This window comes from Bos javanicus, chromosome 9 (assembly GCF_032452875.1).
Source record: "Bos javanicus breed banteng chromosome 9, ARS-OSU_banteng_1.0, whole genome shotgun sequence".
NCBI lineage: Eukaryota > Metazoa > Chordata > Mammalia > Artiodactyla > Bovidae > Bos > Bos javanicus.
The window spans coordinates 62,339,795-62,364,570 of NC_083876.1; the positions used below are offsets into that span (position 1 = coordinate 62,339,795).

The following is a 24,776-nucleotide window of genomic DNA, read 5'->3' on the forward strand; positions in this document are numbered from 1 at the left end:
AGATGTATACGAGAAAAACCATAAGACTCTTTTTCTTCTAATAAAACAATATGAATTTTCTTAAAGTGGTACAGTAAGCATAAGAAAGATCAGAGATGGTGAAATAGAATGACCTGAAGGAGTTGGGGAAACCTCATAGAGAAATTGGGTCTCTGTTGAGTGAGTGTGGAGGACAGGTAATCCTAGATAAGCAGTGGTGTGAGACCCTTTGAGTTTTATCTCAATCGAACTTTAAAATTTATCATAATGCATTGTTTGGTCTATTATTAAAAAAAAAAAACAAAAAACAACACAATTGTTGGATAGGTCAGACTTTGTATATACTATGGTCTTTAATTGCAAATAAAGATAAAACCAAAACTTCTAATACAGTTTCTTACCAAGGTTATATAGTTTACAGATATTTACCCATCAGTCCTATAATTCTTCTGAAAAAGTGTTTCATGCTTGTCTTTAGATCTTTGAACTTTTTTCTTTTATCTTTTTTTCCACTGTTATTTCAAGATTAAACTTGTTAAACCAAAATCTGTCACAGGGACAAGAAGGAAATTTGTTTTGAGATTGTCAACAAGTGTCTTTATCTTGTTGGGCTCTTGATAACATTTCATGTCAACTTGGCAAACCAGTGAATCTAATGTCCCATTTTGAAATAAATAACTCTTTCTTCCCAGTTGCTTTTTCAGTGTTTGTAGAAGGAGAAAGGCAGCTTACCAGTGTGCCTTCCAAATTTTAGGCCCCTTGATAGATGCCAATATTTTACATTTTTTGTTTTCCCTGAGATGGGAAAATGTGCTATGGTAGATGTTTGCCTTTATAGCCAGCTTAGCTGAAGGAGATGTGGTTTATATTTCGAGGCAAGGCATATATTTTGTTAATAATTTAAAATTTCAATGGTTGTGAGTTTTCATGCTTTATTACAATTAATTGAGGTTTTTCTGTGGTATAAGGATGCCCACTAGCTCACTTATTAAAAAAATTCGCAAATCCTTCTCAGTTGACAGTGTGGGGGAAAAAGTGAGAGCTTTGGGGTTCAGCTGCTCTTCCTCACGTGGAAACCCTCCCTTCATTGTAACAACTTTGAGGCTCTGGATAATGTGATTTTCATTAAAGGGCAAGCCGATTGCTTACAGAAGCCCTGCTCAGTGTCACAGTAAAGATACATCCTAGAGCAGTACTTATAGTTTGGGAAAGGAATATTAAGCATTTTACCTGTGTTATAAGTTATGATTTAATAATTCTTATCTGCTCAAAGCCTAATTTCTTCTACACTTGGCTCCATTATTTTTGGGCCTTAAACAATATTCACTTGTGAGTCTCAAGTTTCCAGATCGCATTGAAAAGAAAATTCAACCCTCTCAGGACCATTATAAAACTTTTTTTCCACTTTGAAGTTATCAAGATTAACATGTAGCCGATGATCTATGTCCAAAACTTAATCATCAAGCAGAGAATTATGAGTTTGTCATTGCTTACACGTGTACAAATTCAGCCTTGCATAAAATGTATCTGTTCATGCATTGCAATTGAGTTATTAATACTGGCAGAATCGGGATGATTAAATGTTAGCTTAGGTTTGGATCACTAATAGCAGTTTATACTGTCCTCATATAAATCATCCTCAAAGGTAGGAGGCTAAAATGTGAAATTAAAAGTAGTGCAAACTGCCAAATCTCTGGGGCTAGATAATACTATATTTTTCAGTGCTAGAAGAACTTATCACTATGAAGAACGATCACTTTGGTACCAAACTTGTTCCTTGGGCTTCCCTGATAGCTCAATTGGTAAAGAATCTGCTTGCAATGCAGGAGATCCCGGTTTAATTCCTGAGTTGGGAAGATCTGCTAGAGAAGCGATAGGCTACCTACTCCAGTATTCTTGGGCTTCCCTTGTGGCTCATCTGGTAAAAGAATCTGCCTGCAGTGCGGGACACCTGGGTTTGATCCCTGGGTTGGGAAGATCTCCTGGAGAAGGGGAAGGCTACCCACTCCAGTATTCTAGCCTGGAGAATTCCATGGACTATATAGCCCATAGGGTCACAGAGAGTCAGACACAACTGAGCAACTTTCACTTTCACTTTTCACAGATGACTTTCAGAAGGAACTATAGCTTCAATTAATAGTTAATTCGGTTTACAGGGAGGAAAAACAGAAAACGAGTTTAACCACATAGGGAAAAAGCAAACAAAATCCTATTTGGGTTTGTTTTTTTTTTTGGTGTGCCTTAGAAATACACAATGAATAACCTTATTTTTTATTTCACATACATGCAGTTTTATTTGCCAAATTCAACTGTGCATGCTCTTCCAAAACTTAAGGAAAAGAAAAAAAAAAAAGACTGATTTCAGTGGCTCTAACTTTGCTCATTATTTCACTAATTGAGTTTATGTCAGTAGGCAGTGGTTACATTCAAGTCATGTGTAGTGTCAGTTGAACACGTGGAAAGAATGAATGATTAAGCATGTTTCAGCTACTGACTAAGGAACTGACCTGTTAATCAAGCAGTGGTAGCTTCATTAGAAGTTCTGTTGAAAGTTGTAGAGAAATACCAACCAATAAAGAATTCAATAAAATGGCAAAATTCATCCACAGAAAATGGAATGGTGGGAGGTAAATAGAAAGTACCAGCCAATTGGAATAGTCATTAATTGGCTAAAGCATTCCAAAAAGTGAAACTTTTGAAAGATTTAATTTCTGCTAAGTTCTTTATGTACCTCCATTTACATTACCAAGTATATCTTACCTTTAAACATAAATATTGGTGAATATATGGCCCCTAACTTATTTCTCTTTTGTAATATCAGGTAACTTTACTAGCTCTCTGACATTCTTCTTTGTGCCCACTAATTCAATAAACCCCTTGCTTATTATTTGCCAGGGACTATATTACTGAAATACAGAGACAAATGGCATGTGTCCTGGCCTCAAGGAAAGAAAAGCATAAAAAAATCACAAGGTAATGTGTAATGGCTGGACACTGGGATGAATCATATAATGAAGGCATGTATAAGATGCAACCCCGGTGGAAAGAAAGAAGCACATAAATCTTTTCTTTTTTTCCTTTACTCCCTCAAAGTAAATCTGTCTTGAGGAAGCAAAAGGTAACCTTGAGTTAGGATGAAAATAAAGAATATACTTGGGGAGGCATTCCAGGAAGAGGGGACAGTTGGGCCAGGGTACAAATAAGAATATGGCATTGTTTGGAAGTCAGAAGTTGATTGAGTATGATTTGTACATTGGATGGCATGGGGAAGGATGTGAAATTACACAGTGGGAATAATAGTTTCATAATAGTGCATAATAGTTTCAGCTTTTTCCTCTGTCGTCATTTCCATGGTGAGTTATGTGTACCAAAGGTGGCCCCTGTTATGATTTTTTGTTATTATGCTAATGAAATTTATTTCATTTTAATCATTATATATTATCTGTTATTATAAAACACTTCTAACTTGTGATTTTTATCAGTATTACAGTGTGCTTTTCAACAAATTAATTTCCTCAAAATTAAAAAAGTAAAAATGATATGCATGTAAAAATCAAACCAGAAACTGGTAAAATCACTTAAGTGGTAAGAAGTCATTGAAACCTTTAAACAGAAAGTAAATCATGTCTGACTCTTTTGTGACCCCACGGTGTTTAGCCCACCAGGCTCCTCTGTCCATGGGATTCCCAGGCAAGAATACTGGAGTAGATTGCCATTTCCTTCTCCAGGGGCTCTTTCCAACCCAAAGATCAAACCTGTGTCTCCCATATTGGTAGTCGGATTCTCTATCACTGAGCCACTAGGAAAGCCCATAGACCTGATTGAATATGTATATTATGTAAGATAGGTGTTACTTTTCTGTTTTAGTTTTTGTAGCAGTGTAGCTGACAGATAATGAGGGTCTAAACCAGAGGAGAAAACTAGAATGATATGTAGGAGACAGCACATGCAGAGCTTGGTGATTAACAGATGACTGATTCTGGAGGTTGAGGGAAAAAGGCAGATCTTAGGGACTCCCAGGTCTCTGAGTTGGTTAGCTGGAGGGTTCAGAGTGAAGTTTGTGGAAATGAAAAATGTAAAAGGAAGAGGAGTATGTTCTATTTGAAGTGCCTGAGGGAGATGCTCGATCCTAAGTTGTGTAGATCAGTCTATAGCACAAGATTCTGGTAGGTAAGTGGTGAAGTCTTAGGACTTTACACCTAGAAGAAGTGTAAATAAGGAGCGAGAAGTGAGGAAAGAGTGCAGCGAGGGAATCGGGGTGGGCATTGAAAGAGGGATCTACAAAGGAAAGCAAAAGTCAGTAGAATGATGTCACTGCAACCAAGGAAGGAAGGGTAGTTTCAAGGAGGAGGGAGTCGTCATCCACCAAAATGATGCTTAAAAGTGGTTACCCCTGGGGAAGGCAGAAAGGGATGAGGATTAGAGCAGACTTTAGCCCTATCTTAATTTGTTTAGTTTTTTTAATTTTACAAAAAATGAATTGATTAATAAACACAACTTAAGTATTCAGCTGAGTTGACATTTAAAATACTGATTTTGAGAGCACCTTCAGTGAAGTAGTAGAGAAAGAAACTAGTTAGCAGGTGGGTTCAATTGTCAGTGAGTGCTTTGGAAGTGAAGCACATAAGATAGTCTTAAAGATTTTTTTTTCTTAGTTTGTTTATGCCAGAGAAATCAATTATTCAAGAGTCATTTGTTAAAAGAGAATTCTAACTAACTGCTACTACCTTTTTTGGAGTCTGCCATCCCTTACATAAAAAGGGATAGAGGATGAAAAGGATGGATAAGCCTTAACCTCTGAATGATCCAAGTGTGAATTACCTATAACATTTACTGCCCTACTTGCAGTCTTCTTGTGACCCATGTTCTTGGAGTAACAAACATTGAATGAGTCCCTCGTGTACAATAGACAATATTTAATGTCTATATAATCTTCTCTATATAGCTTAATGCACAGTGTCAGTGAAAGATTTTCTCTATATCTGAACCTAGTTCTTGCATCAGTTAAATGGGAAATGTTGCCCATTTTAAGATTGTAAGGCTTAAAGATAACATAGAAGCTTCTAGACTTGAACCTGGCACTCAATAGAGGCTTCTTAAAAGTGTTGCTTTATTGCCTCCTACTCCCTTTCTGCCTTTTCGATTTAGTGACTGTCTTAAGAGCTCTAACCATAGAATTCTTCATGTCAGAAACTACATTTTGAGGATGTAAAATCCTGTTTGTGGAACAAAATCAATTTAAGAGTAAATAAAAATCTATCAGTCATTTCAAAATCCTACAGTAAAAAATAAATAATGAATAAATGCATCATCACCCTTAGCAAAAAATAAAGTATGAATTTTGTAACCTATATAGTAATTCTGTGGTTAGTAACTAAAAGTTAACCTGGAATATGTTTTGACAGTTTCTGTGGTATTGCCTCATTTCTTATGTAGCCAAGAGGCACTTGAATTATATATTTTTTTTTATTTGTTTTCTACCATTACTGAGATCATCAGTATCACAGAAGTAGCAGCACCATGCCGAGTTAACACTTAGGCTGTGGAGTGAGCAAAGTTTTTGCAATGTGACCTTGGGAAAGTTACTTAACCAGTCTGAGCTTCTGTCTCCTCACTTGTAAAAATAATACTCATTTCAGGGTAGTTGTGAGGAGTAATATATATAATACATATAAAATGTTTAGTACAGTGCCTGGCTTGAAATCTGCATTCAATAAATATTAGATGCTGCTTCTAGTATTATTGTTGCTATTTGCTATGGACTTCTGGCAGTTACCTCTCTAAACTTCAGTTTCTTCATCTGTAAAATATCTCCATCATTGGCTGCTGTAAGGATGAATAGACATGAGCCCCGTAGATGTTAACTTGTGTCATGACTACTCTGATTAGCATTAGTGATCAAAGAAGGCAGAGCTGCTAACAATGCTGTAAAATTCTCAGCTCCATAAATTAGAATGAGAAAATTAGCAAGAATTAGTTCCCAGTAACAAAGTAATTGAGAAAATTGCAATTTTTCTGTATCATTAAATCCCATACCTTTTACTTTACAGACAGTACTGCAACAGGTGATTGAAGATGGCTCAAAATATGGATTAAAAAGTGAACTTTTTTCTGGCCTCCCCCAGAAGAGGATCGTGGTTGAATTCAGGTGAGTACCTACCAGTCATATGCATTGGTTGATCAACTGACTGGGCAGGTGGGTATTTTACTGTTATCATCTGGGTCTCACAAAATTACACATGGAAAAATGAAAAATCAGTGAGACTATGTAATTAAAGTCACAGTGAGTTGATCATTAAACCATGAATAAAACTTTTTGAACTTTTAACCAAAAAAGTACCTAATGGTTATTATGGGTTTTTTCCTTTATTAATTATGTATTAATAGATTTTTTGATTTGTTTTTTTAGAAGAACTAGTTCATTTTAGTAGATTCTTAAGGTACATATGATGGTTACTATCATATTAAGAATTGCAAAGTAATATAATTACCAGAAAACAAGCTTTGTTGTGTTTGTGATGTATGTGTATGTATTTTTAGCTTTATTGAGGTATAATTGACCAAATTATAAGGTAAAGTGTACAGCATGATTTGATACACACACACACACACACACACTCACTCACTCACTCACTCTGTGGGAGGATTTCCCCAGTTGAGTTAGTTAATAGCTGTCACCTTACATATTTACTTCTTTGTTTGTGTGAGAACATTTGTTCTACTTGTTTAACAAATTTCAATTATACAAGATAGTGTTATCTACTGTACTCACCACGTTATACATTAGATCCTCAGTACTAATTGTCTTATAGCTGAAAGTCTGAACCTTTTACCAACCTCTTCCTGTTTCCCCTAGCCCCCAGCCTCTGACAACTACTTCTCTATTCTGTTTCTAAGAGTTTGACTTTTTAGTCTTTAGATCTGACATTTAAATGATAGCACGCAGTATTTGTCTTTGTCTGTCTGGCTCAGTTTTCTTAGCATAATACCCTACAGTTTCATCCGTGTTGTTGCAAATGACAGAATTTCCTTCATTTTTAAAGCTGAATAATATTCCGTTATATATACATACCACATTTTCCTTATCCGTTCATCTACTGATGGACACCTAGGCTGTTTCCATACCTTGGCAATTGTGATAATGCTGCAGTGCACATGGGAGAACAGACATCTCTTCAAGATAATGATTTTGTTTCCTTTGGATATATGCCCAAAAGTGGGATTGCTGGTGGCTCAAACAGTAAAGAATCCACCTGCAATTCGGGAGACCTGGGTTCAATCCCTCAGTTGGGAAGATCCCCTTGAGAAGGGCATGGCAACCCACTCTAGTATTCTTGCCTGGAGAATCCCCATGGACAGAGGAGCCTGGCAGGCTACAGTCCATAGGGTTGCAAAGAGTTGGACACAATTGAGTGACTAAGCACACACATATTCAAATTATCCCAGATCAGGCTCCTTTATTCTCTTTGCACGTTCCCTTAAGTCCTGGTATACTTTCTTTTTGGCATAAGATGTTCCAGTCTTACTCAGACCTGAAATTGTCCATTTCCCCCAAGAAGTCCTAGTTCCCTTTTTGTGAGGGAAGGTATTTAGAAGCCAAGTTCTGGCTATAAGAGTGCTTATTTTACTGGAACTCAATTTTTACTGATGTTACCAATTCAGATCTAACATCCCAGGGTCTATTACATGAAATGCATATTATTTAAAATTACCAGAAAAATAGCTTGATGTTTTAATATGGCTCTAAATAGTCTTCATGATAACTTTCTTACATGCCATGCCATCAATAAAACTATCTAATCTTTGAATTGTTCTTAGGTAACAAAAAAAAAAAAAAAAAAGATTACTTTTGGAGTATGGCTAGCAGGTGACCACTCATGACCATTATTGGAGAAATCCCTTTTTCAAAGCTAAGGAAAAGTGTCGATGAGCTGTTTTCTCACTTAGCTAGAACTTGCTAGAGCCTTTTTCTTAGTATATGTTTTTGTGGAAGATTTTTTTTAAGTGGACGTGGTAAATACTATTTCTGGTTTCTTAACTCATAATTTATGGTGATAACTTAAACTTAGTTATGATTAGCACCTGGATAATCAGAGGTGAATGGGGTTTATTTGTACTGTCTTCTGTCACTCAATCCTGTTCTTAGAAAAAGCAGACCCTCTAAGACTTGGTAAACTCACCTGTTTATGACAAGGATTGATTGTTGAGTAAGCTAACCTTCTTATGGAGCAGATATAAATTATGAATAAATCTTATGCTACCAGTGTGCTTCAGTCAGGATATTTAAAGTTTAAATGTTGTTGCATCAAAAGAACAGAGACTTCTGCAGTCATCCTCACACCAGAGAGGAACTACTCTAAGGCCATCCCCCAAAGAAAGTTGCTTGTCATTTCAATTTTCTCTTGCTTAACAAGCCACTACAAAACTTGATACAGGGAATGGCAAACTTTAGCTCATGGGCAAAATCCAGCCTGCTATATTTTTGTAAATTTGGAGTACAGTCTTAGATATTCATTTACATATTTTCAGAGTGGCTACTTTGATACTCTAGTGGCAATTGAGTACAATAGACAAATAATTGAGATAGAGACCAGATGACCTAAAATATTTACTGTCTGGCTCTTTAAGAAAAAGTTTGCCACACTACTGATTAGTGTTTTAAAACAACAACCAGTTGTTTTATGTTTCATGTATAGACCAGGAAATTGGGAAGAGCATAGCCTAATGGTTTTTTTGCTTGCCTGTGGTCATTTAAGCAACTCTAGTCATCTAGACATTATACTAGGGCTAGAAATCCAGGTAACTCATTTACTTTTCTGGTGTCTCACCTGTGGGTTGGCCAGGCATCTCTCTGTATTCTCTCTCCAGCAGAGTAGCCAGACCTCTTTACAAAGGTGCTCAGGACTCCAAAATAGTAAAATATCTGGTCTTGTAACAGGCATATCATCACTTATGTCACTGCTGGTCAAAGCAAGTCACAAGATCATCCCTGACTCGGGGCAGGGAAATAGATTATATCTCTTAATGAAAGAGTGGCAAAGAGTTTGTAGACACTTTTAATTCTTTTCATTATATCTTTACAGTGATGCAGTATACATACCCTTCTCTGGGGAAGCACTTCAGTACTCTTACACTCCTTGCTCTTACCTAACCAGCAGTAAAGGAATATCAGTAGGAAAGTAGAATAGTATCTGTTACTGCACATTCACTCTTGAAATAGTGCTATTGCCAGCTTCTTGAAATGTGAAAAGTTGCCACCCATGTACCTTCTTAATGTTCACTTCCTCTTTACCATCCCTTCTCCCCAACCAAAATCAAAATACCAAGACTAGTCTTTCTTAGTCATTGATTCTTTGGTTTTTCTCCAAAGTTTTTGTTTCCCATATAATACTCCTTTTTGTTTGTGCTTATAAGAAATGTCTAAAAATAGCGTGTTCCATTTGAATTGTATTCTGGAGGCTTTTTGAACTGCACTTTATTTACTTACAGATTTGCCTCTCTCAACTTTTTTCCAAAGCAGTTAAGGAAGGCTGGAACTTTTATAAGCATCTGATCATTAATGAAAGCAGAGTCTATTTCCCAGCGGTCATCTCTGCTTTCTGTTGTTTTTCATCTGGCATTGGTGGGGGACTAGAGCTGCTTCCTCCCTTAGAAGTATTCCAGATTCTGTGATTCTTATTGTGATTTCAAAAGGGAGACAGAGAGGTAGACAGGAGGGTAAAAATTGATAGAAAACATCCTTCCTGAATTTCTTCTGAAAATGAAAGAGATGGGAAGAGAGAATTTCTTTAAATATACAGTATCTTTAATAGACCAGGTGACTTCATCCCAAAGTAAAGAGATAGAAATACTGTGTTCAAGAAACTTGCCCCCGGGACTTCCCTGGTGGTCCAGTGCTTGAGAGTTCTCCTTCCAATGCAGGGGGTGAGGGGTCGATCCCTGGTCAGAAACCTAAGATCTCACATGCCTTGGGGCCAAAGTACCAAAACATAAAACAGAAGCAGTATTGTAACAGGTTCAGTGAAGACTTTTAAAATGGTCCACATCAAAAGAAATCTTTGAAAAATAGGAACTTGGCCCTTAAATTGAGATGATGATGGTGATGCTAGGTCAAGGAGCTTGCTCAGAGTCACAGAGCTAACTCTGAATCCTGTATGTTTAACCTTTACTGCCTCCCTGATATAGTGATATATGGTTGGTTTCCCTATATTTTGTCAGATCCAGGAGGAGTGTGATAAAGTGCCAGAGTAGATAACTGTCTACCTCAGACTTTGGCTCTGCCTGGTGGGTAGAGTAAGACTTGAACCATCAGCAGCAGTTGCCTCTCTCCTGAGTCAGCCCTTCCTATTGTGTTCAGATCAAATCTGCAGGAGCACAGTCAGCAGTGATAGCCATTCTTCTCTTTTATCAACACATGTTCCCCCACCCACTGTTGTTCCTCGATGTGAAGTGTTCCCAGAAAACAAATTGACCTCTGGGAAAATGGGAGTCCAGTAGATCAGGGTACTAGTTTTCACTTAGTAACTGATTCGGTCATCTGGGATGGGACAGTTTATTTCTCTAGTCTCTTATATGTGGAAAATAAGAGTAATAATATCTCTTTTCTTACAAGATTGAGGAAATTACATGAAGTAATATTTCAGAGTTCCAGTAAAGCATACAAGTTGTAATCCATAGTAGTTACTTTGGCTGCCAAAGGAATTGAATTTGTATTTTCCATTTCATTGTATTCCCTTCCAAGTAGGAATGCGGTGCCAGAGAATGTCAAACTGATATTTCAAGGGAGGTTTTTTGAAGCTCTAGACAGATTCAGTTCTTCTAATTAAAAAAAAAAAAAAAAGTACAAAAGTTCTAACCAACAGGCACATTAAAAGATGTTCAACACTACTAATCATCAGAGAAATGCAAATGAAAACCACAATGAGATATCACCTCACACCTATCAGAATGGGTATCATCAGAAAGATCACAAATAACAAATGTTGGCAAAGATGTGGAGAAAAGGGAACCCTGGTGCATTGTTGGAGAGAATGTAAATTGGTAAAGCCACTGTGGAAAACAGTATGGAGGTTTCTCAAAAAACTAAAAATAAAACTACCATATGATCCAGCAATATCACTCCTGGGTATATATCTGAAGAAGAAAAACACTAATTTAAAAAGATTAATGCACCCCAACATTCACAGCAGCATTATTTACAAGAGCCAAGATATGAAAATAATCTAAGTGTCCATCAACAGATGAATGGATAAAGATGAGGTTTGTGTAGAATACCACTCAACCATAACAAAGAATGAAAATTTACCATTTGCAACAGCATAGATGGACTTGGAGGGCATTGTACTAAATGAAATAAGTCAGAGGAAGACAAATACTTATGTTATTATTTATATGTGGAATCTAAAAAATAGACTAATGAATATAACAAAAAAGAAACAATCACAGATACAGAGCACAAACAGGGTTACCAGTGGGGAGGGGCAAGGTAGGGATAGGGGATTAAGACATACAGACTACTATGTATGAAATAAGCTACACGGATATATTGTGCCACACAGGGCAACGTTTTATAATAACTTTAAATGGAGTATTTTCTTTAAAGGTTGTGATTCACTGTTGTACATCTGAAACATATAATGTAAATCAACTATACCTTTTTGCATTTTTAAAAATGCAAAAGCTATGCAAAAACTATATTATTAGATAATAACCTTAGTTTTTGAAAATTCAAAGATGACAAAAGGGTGTGCAGTGAGAAGGCAGTCTCCCTACCTCAGTCTTCTGGTTCTCTTTATGCAGACATTCACCAATGTCAGTTTTTTGCTTACCCACCTAGAGATCATACAGGTTATACATTGTTCTTCTCCTTTTTTATTAAACAATGTATCTTACATTCCTTTAATATCAGCACATCCATGGCCAGCTTATTTTTAGTTTTTTATAGTATTTTTTAAAAAATCAGCTTTATTGAGGTATACAGTACAATGCAAATCACTGTATTTCAACATGCAGTTTAATGAGTTTTATCAAAGATGCCAGGTCACATAACTACCACTACCGGTTATGATATCACAGTTTCTCTGTCTTTTTTTTTTTTTAACCTTCATCTCAATTACTCCCTTTTATTCTGCTTACTTGGGATTTAGTTTGAGCCTCCCTTTCTAGTTTCTTAAAGGAGAGTCTTCAGTCATTGATTTGAAACCTTTCTTCTGATATAAACATTTGCATGGTATACATTGGTCTGCTTTAGCTACATCTCATGAATTTGCTAGTAAAGCAGTCCTAAGGGTCACCCTGTTGGCTGACCTTCTCCTAGGGATCACAGTCCTTCACTGTCCTGTTCAGTTTCGTAAAACCAGTGTTCCATATATCTTTCTAGTTTTCTAGTTGTTTAAGGAAGACGGGTAATTAAGCCTAAGCCTTGTTCTTCTCTCTTGACTAGATTACTTATTATTTAATCCCATAGAAGAACATTTGCTTTCTTTCTAAATAATGATTACATGAATTTCCTTATAGTTTCATAACTGCCACAATTGTATACACATCTGTCAGTTCAAGGTTTTAAATTGTAATACCCTTAAAAAGGTAAATAACAAGGCTTTGGAGACAGACCACAAGTAAGCTCTTGTTTTTGCCATTTTTAACCAGCTGTGTCCTAGTTAATATCTTTTTTAATACTGAAAAACTTAAGAAATTTTCAAACATACACAAAAGAGAGAAAATGTATATTAAGCCCCATATGCTTATCATCTAGGTTCAAGAGTCCTCAAGATATTGCCAAATGTGCTTCATTATCTTTTTTCCTTTGTGTGTCTCAATTTTCTCATCAGAAATAAGAGATTATATCACAGTTCTTCTGACTGTTGAGTTAATGCATGTAAAGTGTGTCAGACTGTGCCTGTCGGAGAGTAAATGTGCTCTAGAAGCATTCAGTCAGTCAGTTCTGTCACTCAGTCATGTCTGACTCCTTGAGACCCAGTGAATCGCAGCACGCCAGACTTCCCTGTCCATCACCAAGTCCCGGAGTTCACTCAAACTCACGTCCATCGAGTGGGTGATGCCATCCAGCCATCTCATCTTGTGTCGTCCCCTTCTCCTCCTGCCCCCAATCCCTCCCAGCATCAGGGTCTTTTCCATTGAGTCAACTCTTCGCATGAGGTGGCCAAAGTATTGGAGCTTCAGCTTCAGCATCAGTCCCTCCAATGAACACCCAGGACTGGTCTCCTTTAGAATGGACTGGTTGGATCTCCTTGCAGTCCAAGAGACTCTCAAGAACCTTCTCCAACATTACAGTTCAAAAGCATCAGTTCTTCGGCACTCAGCTTTCTTCACAGTCCAACTCTCACATCCATACATGACCACGGGAAAAACCATAGCCTTGACTAGACAGGCCTTTGTTGGCAAAGTAATGTCTCTGCTTTTTAATATGCTATGTAGGTTGGTCATAACTTTCTTTCCAAGGAGTAAGCGTCTTTTAATTTCATGGCTGCAGTCACCATCTGCAGTGATTTTGGAGCCCCCAAAAATAAAGTCAGCCACTGTTTCCCCATCTATTTGCCATGAAGTGATGGGACCAGATGCCATGATCTTCGTTTTCTGAATGTCGAGCTTTAATCCAACTTTTTCACTCTTCCTCTTTCACTTTCAACAAGAGGCTTTTTAGTTTCTCTTCACATTCTGCCATAAGGGTGGTGTCATCTGCATATCTGAGGTTATTGATATTTCTCCTGGCAATCTTGATTCCAGTTTGTGCTTCTTCCAGCCCACCGTTTCTCATGATGTACTCTGCATATAAGTTAAATAAGCAGGGTGACAATATACAGCCTTGACGTACTCCTTTTCCCATTTGGAACCAGTCTGTTGTTCCTTGTCTAGTTCTAACTGTTGCTTCCTGACCTGCAAATAGGTTTCTCAAGAGGCAGGTCAGGTGGTCTGGTATTCCCATCTCTTGAAGAATTTTCCACAGTTTATTGTGATCCACACAGTCAAAGGCTTTGGCATAGTCAATAAAGCAGAAAGAGATGTTTTTCTGGAACTCTCTTGCTTTTTCCACGATCCAGCAGATATTGGCAAATTGATCTCTGGTTCCTCTGCCTTTTCTAAAACCAGCTTGAACATCTGGGAAGTTCATGGTTCACATATTGCTGAAACCTGGCTTGGAGAATTTTGAGCATTACTTTACTAGCATTCAGTTCAGTTCAGTTCAGTCGCTCAGTCGTGTCTGACTCTTTGCGACCACATGAATCACAGCACGCCAGGCCTCCCTGTCCATCACCAACTCCTGGACTTCACTCAGACTCATATCCATCAAGTCGGTGATGCCATCCAGCCATCTCATCCTCTGTCGTCCCCTTCTCCTCCTGCCCCCAATCTCTCCCAGCATCAGGGTTTTTTCCAGTGAGTCAACTCTTTGCATGAGGTGGCCAAAGTATTGGAGTTTCAGCTTTAGCATCAGTCCTTCCAAAGAAATCCTAGGACTGATCTCCTTTAGGATGGACTGGCTGGATCTCCTTTCAGTCCAAGGGACTCTCAAGAGTCTTCTCCAACTAGCATTAGGTATTGTTAAATCTTAATTGCAACTTCTCAGCCACCAAGAGCAACAAATGTGTTGCTTGAGAATTTGGAATGGTAAATTCTATTTCTGGTTATCCTGGGAAGCTTTCCACATAAATATTTTTATATTTTTGTTTTAATTTCTGATACAATAAATATTGATAGATATTATTCATATAAATAAAATTCTTTTGGGGTCCACAATAATTTTTAGATCCTAAAGAATTGAGAACTAGTGCACTAAACTTAATTTCTAATAATGTACCTTGTTTGTGTCAAAACAATCTCTCTGAATTTCTTCGTCTTTTTACCAAGCCCCTACTGTATCTGCTTGCTGAGTGTGCCACTTCTATGTATGTTATGTGACTACCTCTTGAGTCACAGGATCAATTCCCTAAGGGTGGTTCTTTCTGAGATCTAATTTATCTTTGCTCTAAATGTCTAATTTTTAAAAATTATTTATTTTTGGTTGCACTGGGTCTTCATTGCTGTGCATGGGCTTTATCTAGTTTTGGCGAGCAGGGGCTACTCTTCGTTGCAGTGCACAGGCTCTCATTGCAGTGGACCACAGGCTCTAGGCTCATGGGCTTCCGTAGTTGTAGTACATAAGCTTAGTTGCTCCTTGGCATGTGAAATCTTCCCGGCCTAGGGATTGAACTTGTGTCTCCTTCACTGGCAGGCAGATCCTTATCCGCTGTACCAGCAGGGAAGTACTCTAAATGTCTAATTTTTAACTGTCTTTGTCCAAAATTACCAAAGGCTTTAGTCCACAATTATATTAAACTATAGAGCTATGACCTAATTCATTTTAGAACTCTTGTTTGTAGAACAGAAAAAAATAACTTTTACAATTATCTTGCAGTTCACCTAATGTTGCCAAAAAATTTCACGTTGGACATTTGCGTTCTACCATCATAGGTAAGTACTGTTAGTTTCACAGAAAATACTGAACATGACTTTTGAAGCAGTATTGGTTTAATGCTTAAGTAGTAAGAGGACAAAGAAACAAAAAAATGAAGTTTATATGAGCTTAATGCTAATTAAATATGACCCCAAAATGAAAAAAATTGGTTTAAAAATGACAAGAAGAAATTTGTTTCAAAACCAAAAGATTGACTTAGAAACCAGGTATGTATATTTTGATTTAAACTTATTAAAAGTATGTATGCATATTAAGAAGAACTGAAAGATGCATAAATGAAAACAGTTATATGGGATTGATAGTTATCCTCCCAATTTTTTTTGTCCATATATTTTGTTTTAAAAAATAAACTCAGTCTGAGTCATATGAGTACTAACTGGAGTTTTCAAGACTGAAAATTTAAACAGGACTATCCTAACAAAGATTGCTGTAATACTTCTTGGTTGTAATGTTTGAGTGTACAGTAGACTTATGATTTCTATTAAAACATGATTTATATAGTAGCCCATCTTAAAACTGCAGTTAGAATTGTGTAATATTAGAATTGGAAGGGACTTTAGAGTTTATCTCATATAATCTGTCTTCCAGTATAGAAATCTGTCTTTTGCATACTTATAAGAAAGTGATTTAATCCATACTGGAATACTTTAAAGATTTGGAAAATGTCCGTATTTCTGGAATAGGTTATGTTGCACTACAGTCGACTCTTGTTACAAAGTTCTCAAGCAGCATTATAAGAGAGGAAATGACAGGACTAGATGAAAAAGAATATAAGAAATATACTGTATAAGAAAAACTACTTGGTCAAAAGCATAGGAATAATTGATGGGTAAAGCATGGTAAACTTTTTTGACAGTTGTTAAGGGAAATGCTTGAACCAGGAAGAGATAATATTTATTGAAACTTACCATGTTAAGTGTTTTCATGTATTATCTGAACTAGTTTCACAGTAGCCCTAATTATTAAGTCCTGTTGGTTATAGATGAGGAAACTCAGACACCAAAAGTAACTTTCCCCAAATCACAAAGCTAGTAAAGTATAGCAGCAAGGATTTGAAATTAGGTAGCCTAATTCCGACTAGAGAAGGAAATGGCAACCCACTCCGGTGTTCTTGCCTGAAGAATCCCCAGGTTGCGGGGGCAGGGGTGAGCAGAGCCTGCTGTCTATGAGGTCGCACAGAGTTGGACACGACTGAAGCGACTTAGCAGCAGCAGCAGCAGCCTAATTCCGAAAGCCTAGGTTCAAGCATTTCGTTGGATTTATAAGATAATAGGTGCTTCCCTGGTAGCTTAGCTGGTAAAGAATCTGCCTGCTATGAGACCCCAGTTTGATTCCTGGGTCGGCAAGATCCCCTGGAGAAGCAATAGGCTATCCACCCCAGTGTTCGTGGGCTTTCCTGGTGGATCAGATGGTAAAGAATCTGTCCACAATGCAGGAGACCTGGGTTTGATCCCTGGGTTGGGAAGATCCCCTGGAGGAGGGCATGGCAACTTACTCCACTACTCTTGCTTGGAGAATCCCCAAGCAATAGACCGGAGTCTGACGGGCTACAGTCCATGATGTTGTAAAGAGTTGGACTCGATCAAATGACTAAGCACACACATAAAATAATAAGGTACTACAAAAAAATAGGGATACAGTCTGAGTACCATCTGCAAAAGGTGAATTCTGTTGCTGGGACTATAGAGTTTGGGGAAGTCTAGAAGTAGGGAAACTGGAGAAGTAGCTACTGTAATTTGTCAGCTATGCATTGGTGAGGGGTTATTTGCAGAAAACTAGATATCGTCTTGGAGAAGGAAATGGCAACCCACTCCAGTGTTCTTGCCTGGAGAATCCCAGGGACGGGGGAGCCTGGTGGGCTGCCGTCTATGGGGTCGCACAGTCGGACACGACTGAAGTGACTTAGCAGCAGCAGATCTCCTCTAGTAAAAGCGGGAGGAAATTTACAATGGGATATTGAATAGCTTGCAGAGTTGTTGGGAGTGTTAAAGACGCTTTGGATTAAGCTGACATAGATGATGCCCAAAACTACCACAGAACTTCATCATCAAGGGAGCTTCTGCCTTTTCTTCGATTACTGCTGCTGCCAGAGTCAGGAACCTGCCATCATTCCTGGTTTATTGTACCTTCGAGAATTCAGAGAAGCAAAAGAGGTCACCCATATCCTATCTTTCACTCCCCTTGGAAGTTGTATGACAGGACACTAGGACCTCTAGTAGTGATGCCACTAAAAGTCAAAACCTCCACCACTGTGCTTCTCAGAAAAAATAAAGGTAACTTGCTTTTCACCTTCTAGATCGTAAGCAAAGTGTATCTGATTGCCCATGACTTCTGGAACCCTAACTGCAAGAGGTTCTGGGTTCTGTTACTTTTAGCTTTAGTATATGCAGAAGGGAATAGATGTCAAATGTCAAACCTGCATCAGCAGTACAGAAAGGTGAAGTCCTTGGATTCCTGTGTGCTGTTATTTAGGGAGCAGCATGAGAGGTTGGACTTCATAACTGAAAGAAGGTGGAGTGAGCTACTTAAAAAAAAACAAACGATATGGCTAAGTAGGGAACAACCAAATTATATATTCTCTGTTAATTACTGAGATTCTGTTATTTTCTGTCCTTGGAATTGACTTGGAATCACAGTTACTCTGTGTATTCATAACCTCCATTAATGTTGATGAAAATTGTTGAGATTTAGAATAACTGTATCCTCCAAAATAATTTTTACTCCCTTTCCATAATATAGATGAAAACACAATAATAAATGTTTTTGTTTTTAAAAATAAATTTTGTCAACAGAATTTTCTGTTATGCTTTGATATTAGATGGTTCTTATGCCAAAACATGTAAGAATGAGAAACTATGTATTTTATTGATTACTAGGAAATTTTATAGCAAATCTCAAAGAAGCTTTAGGACATCAAGTAACAAGAATAAATTATCTTGGCGATTGGGGCATGCAGTTTGGTAAGTAAGTTTGAGGTTTTATTTTTCACATCATTGTTAAGATTAATTTGTTTTAATATCACGTTACTTGATCATCTGGACAAAATATGGGCAAACTCCCATTGGATGAAGTAGTGCCTCCTACCTGTTTTTTTTCCTGATGGCTCTTTTCCATAAATCTTGTATTTTACTTATTAGAATAATTCTCACCATACAAGTAAGTTTGGGGGGGAGGAAACGTCATACATACAGAACAAGTCCTGAAAAATACAGACTTTTGTGGTTTTATTAAAGTAGCTTACATTCATTAGTTAAATGTAGATGTAAGTATTAGAGGAAAAGTAAGACTAGGTATACACCTTTCTCAACAGCCTCCCCGGCCCAACCTACAGGAAATGGAATTTGTCATAGCCTGAGCCAGTGGCTAGAGGAAAAACAACCTGGGATATTTTGGCTTCCCCTTAAATTGTACAAGTCATGGAGTGGGCGATTGGTCAAAATGAAAAGAGAAAGAAAAGCATGAGACCCAAAGAGTTGAATGCCACAGATTATCTCTAATGTCTTGAGTTTACTCAGAACCGTTCCCAGCTCATATACTGCAGTAGTCAAGGTGTGGAATGATAAGATAAATGAAGTTGATGTGGTAGGGAAGGACTAGTAGCATGTAAAATGCAAAGTTTTTTATTAAAATCTCAGGCAGCTACCATGTGCATTTTAAGATCCAGCCCTTGTGTCATCTCAGAAAAGCATTCTTTGACACCCCAACACACCCTTGCCCACCTTCTCACATCACCAAGTTCCTAGTATCCAGTTCTACCCAAATGGGCTTCTCTTCTTACTGTATTCTTTTGTATGCTACTCTCCCCTGCTAGGTGAAATGTTCCATGAAAGCATGGGCTATGTCTTAGTTATTTTTGTATCCATCGTGCTTAGCACATAATAGGCACTCAGAATGATGAAAGAATCTGTCTTGGGAAGTCTTTCACAGTCTATTCCAAAAGAAAGGCTAGGTAACATTTTCAGTACTAAATACCATGTTCCATATCTACTGAAATGAAATCAGAGTTTCTGAAAGATAAATTTATCATGATCTTCTCTTACGAGCGTTATCCTCTCAGTTAATAAAAATCTTTTTTAGACACTAAAAAGAATAGAACTTGACCCTAACAGTGTCCTTCCTATTCATTGTGGAGGAACAGAAAACACACCTCACATTTAAAAACCCACCTGCAGCTCACAGTGGGCACTCAGAGTTTTGGGCTCTAAGCTCAACAGTCAGATTTAATAGATGGCACCCACTTTATATGAGTTTGACTGATTCAGGCACTTCACAGCCATTAGCAAATATGTGATTATGATATTCATTAAATTTTAGCTGCAAGGTTTTATTGTAGTGGTTTTTCTCTAAAGGACTACTATGGTTAATGGTCTGTCGACATTTCCATCAAACCATCATTGTTAAAGAGTTTTAATTTTGGCTGTTCACCTATCCCATATTGAAAGTGACCAACAGTTCTTAAGTACAGAAATAATTTTTGAAAATGTATTAGGTTTAATGTCAAATGGAATTGGCCTTTATTTTTCCTGTCTCCATTTCTTTAGAATGCTTTGGGTGTCTTTTCACACCCAACTTCCAGGACCCTGAATCATGATCACATTTGCTTTTGCTTAAAAGTGAATGGTGCTGGTACTTATTTTAATCATCCTTCTAGTTCCTGTCTAAGCTCCAAAGATTACCTACCCTGTGTTTAGTAACATTCCACTTTCTGCTGAGTCTGTATAGAAAAATGTACATCAGCAAGGCCCAGCAGCAATAGCTTCTTTAGATCTGAAGCTACATAACTGACATAGAAACAAATTACTCTTGGCCCAGGCTACATATATCCTTCAAGTCCAAAATTGTGGTCACCTTTTAGCAAAATATCTTAGAATATAAATATTCAATATATCTTAGAATATAAATATTCACAGTCTGTACTAAGAATTTTCATTGTCATCTTGAAACCTCAACTATTATTTTTTTAAAAGTTCAAATTAATACCATCTCTGAATTTTGAACTTACAAAAGACTAAAAAAAAACCAAAAACTTAAACAAAACAATGGCAAGTGAAAGACAAATATATAGCCAGATAAAAGCATTTTGTCACCTTGAATGAGAAGAGTAATCAGAGTTTTACTTTCAGTTGAGAACTAATAATTATAACACTAATCTGATTCCTATCTTTATTTTCACATCTACAAATTTTAAAAGATATTTGAAATCACTTCCCATCATTGTCTTTTCACAAATTTTGAGTGTCTAGTGTGTCTAGTGCCTGGTAGCATGATGTCCTTCCACAGAGTAGTTGCTCAATAAATGCTTGTTTTACTGATGTCTTGTAGGGAGGTAGGTGTTGGGCACTGTTAGCACAAAGATAAATTAGTCCCAGACTCTGCCTTTGAGCTCACAGTCTTTTGGTTTCTGTGGAATTAATTTCAGTGAGCCCTTCTATATATATTTAATTTGTGATTCAATATATTGAATTTGACTTGTGTCAGTTTATGGGTAGCAGGACATGATAGTGTGTGTTTCGCAATATTCTTAGGATGCATACCTGTTCCCTGCCATGACTGTTCTCTTCTGTTCCATTTTTAAATTTTCTCATTTATGGATTATTGTGGTAGGTCTTCTGGGAACTGGCTTCCAGCTGTTTGGCTATGAAGAAAAACTGCAGTCCAGTCCTTTACAGCATCTCTTTGAAGTAAGTTGGCGAAAAAAAATTAGAAAATGCCTCATCTTTTTTCAGAGTACAGTGCAGCTTGGTAACACATTTTTACTCCCAGGGGCTTTAAAAAAAAACAAACAACAAAACTGTTCTTAAAACAAGGACCCAAAATTATTGAAAATATTGCTTATATTTTACTAAGGACTTACTTTAATTTTCTTATCCAAATATTTCTTTTATTACTATTTTAGTTGATTTGGGACAGTATTTGTTCAGGTATAGAATCTTGGCATAAACACACAGAATATCAGATTCAGCAAAGAATTATTTTGGGCTTTTATTTGTTGTTATGTACTGCAGCTTCCTTTGCTCTAATAACTATAATTCATTTAGACTTGAGGAAACATGAGTATATACGTTTTTGCTCTTGTCCTATTGTAGAAGGAAGGCATATATGTGTCTCTCCAAATTTGTGTGTCCTTTTTCATTTGTCTTTCAGCTCCTTTTCCTGGCTTTTGCCCAATGTGCACGTCTTTCCATTCTACCTCATTTAGTCCCTTCACTCTGCTTTTCTGTCCTCAGTTCTTCCTGGAGCTTATCAATAAAGCTCTTCCTGTCCAATTAATCTCCAGAAATGTGTTTCATTTTCATTATCCCAGTTGTTATCTCTGGGCCTGACAAGGAGCACAGATACTACCAGCCACTTTGGCGACATATGGGCGATCAGACTAAGGTTGTGTGTGAGGAAGAGCACTTGCCAAGCGACGCTTTACCTTTCTAGCCAGAGCCACAGAGAGCGCTTAGTTTTCATTTTTGTTATATTATTTTGTAGTTAAATATAACAAACACATCTGATTCTTAAATATCATTAACATTTGTGATTTCCTCCTGAGTTTGTACCCTCACTTGCATTTTAAATGCCTATGTTTTGATTTATGAAAGTGAAAGTGTTAGTCACTCAGTCGTGTGTGACTCTTTGCAAACCCATGGACTGCTCTGTCCATGGAATTCTCCAGGCGAGAATACTGAAGTGGGCTGCGATTCCCTTCTCCAGAAGATCTTCCCGACCTAGAGACTGAACCCAAGTCTCCTGCATGGCAGGAAGATTTTTTACCATCTGAGCCATTTGATTTATACTGTTAACCAAAAGATTTTTCCCCCCTCTTTCCCATTGAGAGTTTTATGGATAGTCGAGAGTTTAAAAATTAGTAAATCTTTATGGTTGTCAATAAAGTATGCTGCCTTAGTGCCTGGCATTTTACTGTATTATTTTCTAAAACTGTGAATAATCATGAGTATTTTTATCATGAGTTTAGTGAACCTTTCATCAGATCCAGGCCCCAGAGACGAACCCACAGTGCGGGAAATGCAAGAAACCACTTGGAGACCTTGTGTTGTTCAGAGAACATTCTTTAAGAATTTAGAGTACAGTTTGACATATGAGAGTTACTCCTGGCATTTTCTCCCACCCAATCTCAGAAGTTTTTAATTTAATCCTGACAATAGTAAATATTTGTGGCCCATAATCTTTTAAATATTGTAGTAAAATTTGTTCTTAAACTCTCTGGCAACCTAAACATACATTTTATTCTATGCAGTTTAATACAGTTTCCTGCCTCTTGAGACTCATAAGAAGAGGGGTATCAGACATCTACATTAGAGATTGTTGATTGACAGACACACATAAGGAACAGGCGAAGGGGGTACTTTTATGAATAACAAAAAACTCAAGGCACAATAATATTGCTTTCATTAAGTGTTCTTTTGCCTAATAGCTTCATGGTGGTGATGTTTTAGTTGCTAAGTCATGTCTGACTCTTTTGTGACTCTATGGACTGTAACCTGCCAAACTACTCTGCCCATGGGGTTTTCTAGGCAAGATTACTGGAGTGTGTTGTCATTTCCTTCTCCAGGGGATCTTTCCAACCCAAGGATCAAACCTGTGTCTCCTGCTTGGCAGGTGATTCTTTACCACTGAACTATGTGGGAAGCCCTGATAGCTTCATAGAGGAGCAGTATTTATAGACAAAATAGAGCTAGTCAAATACACCCACCTTGCTGTTTGTAATAGAAAACAGCAATCCATTAGAGCACTTATCTGCTTTCTTCCTCCTTCCTTTGCTGAATGGAGAAAAATGCAGAGCCTACTATGGAAGACTCTAGGTTATTTTATCTTTGTGCTATTTTTGCAGACCCAGTTTCATTTAAAATTACAGTTGTCACTGTAGGTTACTTCCAGCAACAGCTTTTAATATAAATGAGAAAGTTTGTCCCTTTTTGAGTGGTAAGCAAATGTTAATGATTTTGTCCTGTTTCTAAACAAAAAACCTGAACCTTGGTCAAATCCTTTTTTTTTCCTTCTCAAGTTACAGATGGAGCTCTTTTAGAGGAAGGATCTGTCTTCTTGGTCTTTTATCTGCAGCCTCAGACACAGTGCCTTACAGTAAATGCTTCAATGAATTTGCCTCTTCTGTTTAAGTTATGGCATAAAGAAACCTTCTGTAAAGCTCCAAGGAAGGGCTAACTCTCATAGGATACACTATTTAGCATTTGTCCAAAATCTAACTTATTATGCAGTTTACTGGTAAAGAACCCAAGTACCAAGCCCAAGAAATCCACCACAGGCAACTTTGCTCCAGAGGGCTCTGTGTGCTATACTGTCTTACCCCACCACTGGCCCTGCAGAGTGCCTTTCTGAGCCAGTCATTTCCACTGGCTGTCATTATTTACAAAGCATTTTCCTTTCTTTCAAAATTAAATTACTGTACCCCAGGCACAATTAGTAGTTTAGCTGTCACAGTTTGTCTTCTGGCGTATTTGTTTTAAATTTGGCTTTGGCCATCCAGGAGCAGATTTCATGGCCTGGGTGCCTCTAATTTGCACCATGATCAGTATCCCCCCAGTTTCAGTTTCTTCGCCAGGTTAGAAATTATATCATAGTTTTAGCATTTGTTTTCTGTGATGAAAATATTTAATGCAGTCATTTCTCTGCTACATTTCCATGCTTGTGCTTTGCTCTATTTAAAATGGTTGTTCTCTGCACCGGTAGTCATTCTTTAACCAGGACATCTGGCCATGCTGTGCATTGACCTAGGACTATTTTTCAGCCAACATTCGAAACCTTTCCTTTCCTTGTTCTACTAATTTTTCACGAAACAGAGAAGTGGCTTTTAATAGTTCCTCCCCTCCCCCAAATTGGCTGATGAGTTAAATAATATATTTGCTGTTTAAAATTCACTCTATTGATTCAAAGAAAACAGTAGTAGTAAGTTTTCAAAATGCCTTCCTATTAACATAAAAGAAATAGTTCTTACGATGTTAATAATGTTAAATCTAAATCATAGGTATATGGGGGTCATCATTTACTCAGTTTTAATGATTTTTAAAAGTAATTTCTCAGAGTTCCTCCTAGATTTAAGCTACTTGAATGGACCTTAATAAAAGCTAACTCTGTACCTTTAAGAACATAGAACCCAGTCACTTTTTTCTGTTTTCGGTTTTTTGGTTTGGTGGCTTTTTTGCTTGTTTGTTTTTTGCTGCAGAAGATTTTAGAGCTTCACTCATTGATGTTGCATATTAATTGTATTTTGAGAACTATAGAGATTCTCTGAAATATGAGCAGCCTCTCATAAGAGGTAAATATGCCAATACAATATGCATTAGCCTTGTACCCTATC

At 37.3% G+C, this 24,776-nt stretch overlaps 1 protein-coding gene across 8 annotated transcripts in view; it reads left to right on the forward strand.

The window, feature by feature from the left end:
* Window positions 1-24,776, forward strand: part of RARS2 (arginyl-tRNA synthetase 2, mitochondrial) — an 89,823-nt gene that overhangs the window by 26,543 nt on the left and 38,504 nt on the right. For all 8 annotated transcript variants that reach the window (XM_061427860.1, XM_061427858.1, XM_061427861.1 and 5 more), the window contains 4 exons: window positions 6,030-6,127; window positions 15,395-15,450; window positions 18,331-18,414; window positions 21,059-21,135. In XM_061427860.1, coding sequence (XP_061283844.1) covers window positions 6,030-6,127; window positions 15,395-15,450; window positions 18,331-18,414; window positions 21,059-21,135 — 315 coding nt within the window. The remainder of the gene's footprint in view (window positions 1-6,029; window positions 6,128-15,394; window positions 15,451-18,330; window positions 18,415-21,058; window positions 21,136-24,776) is intronic.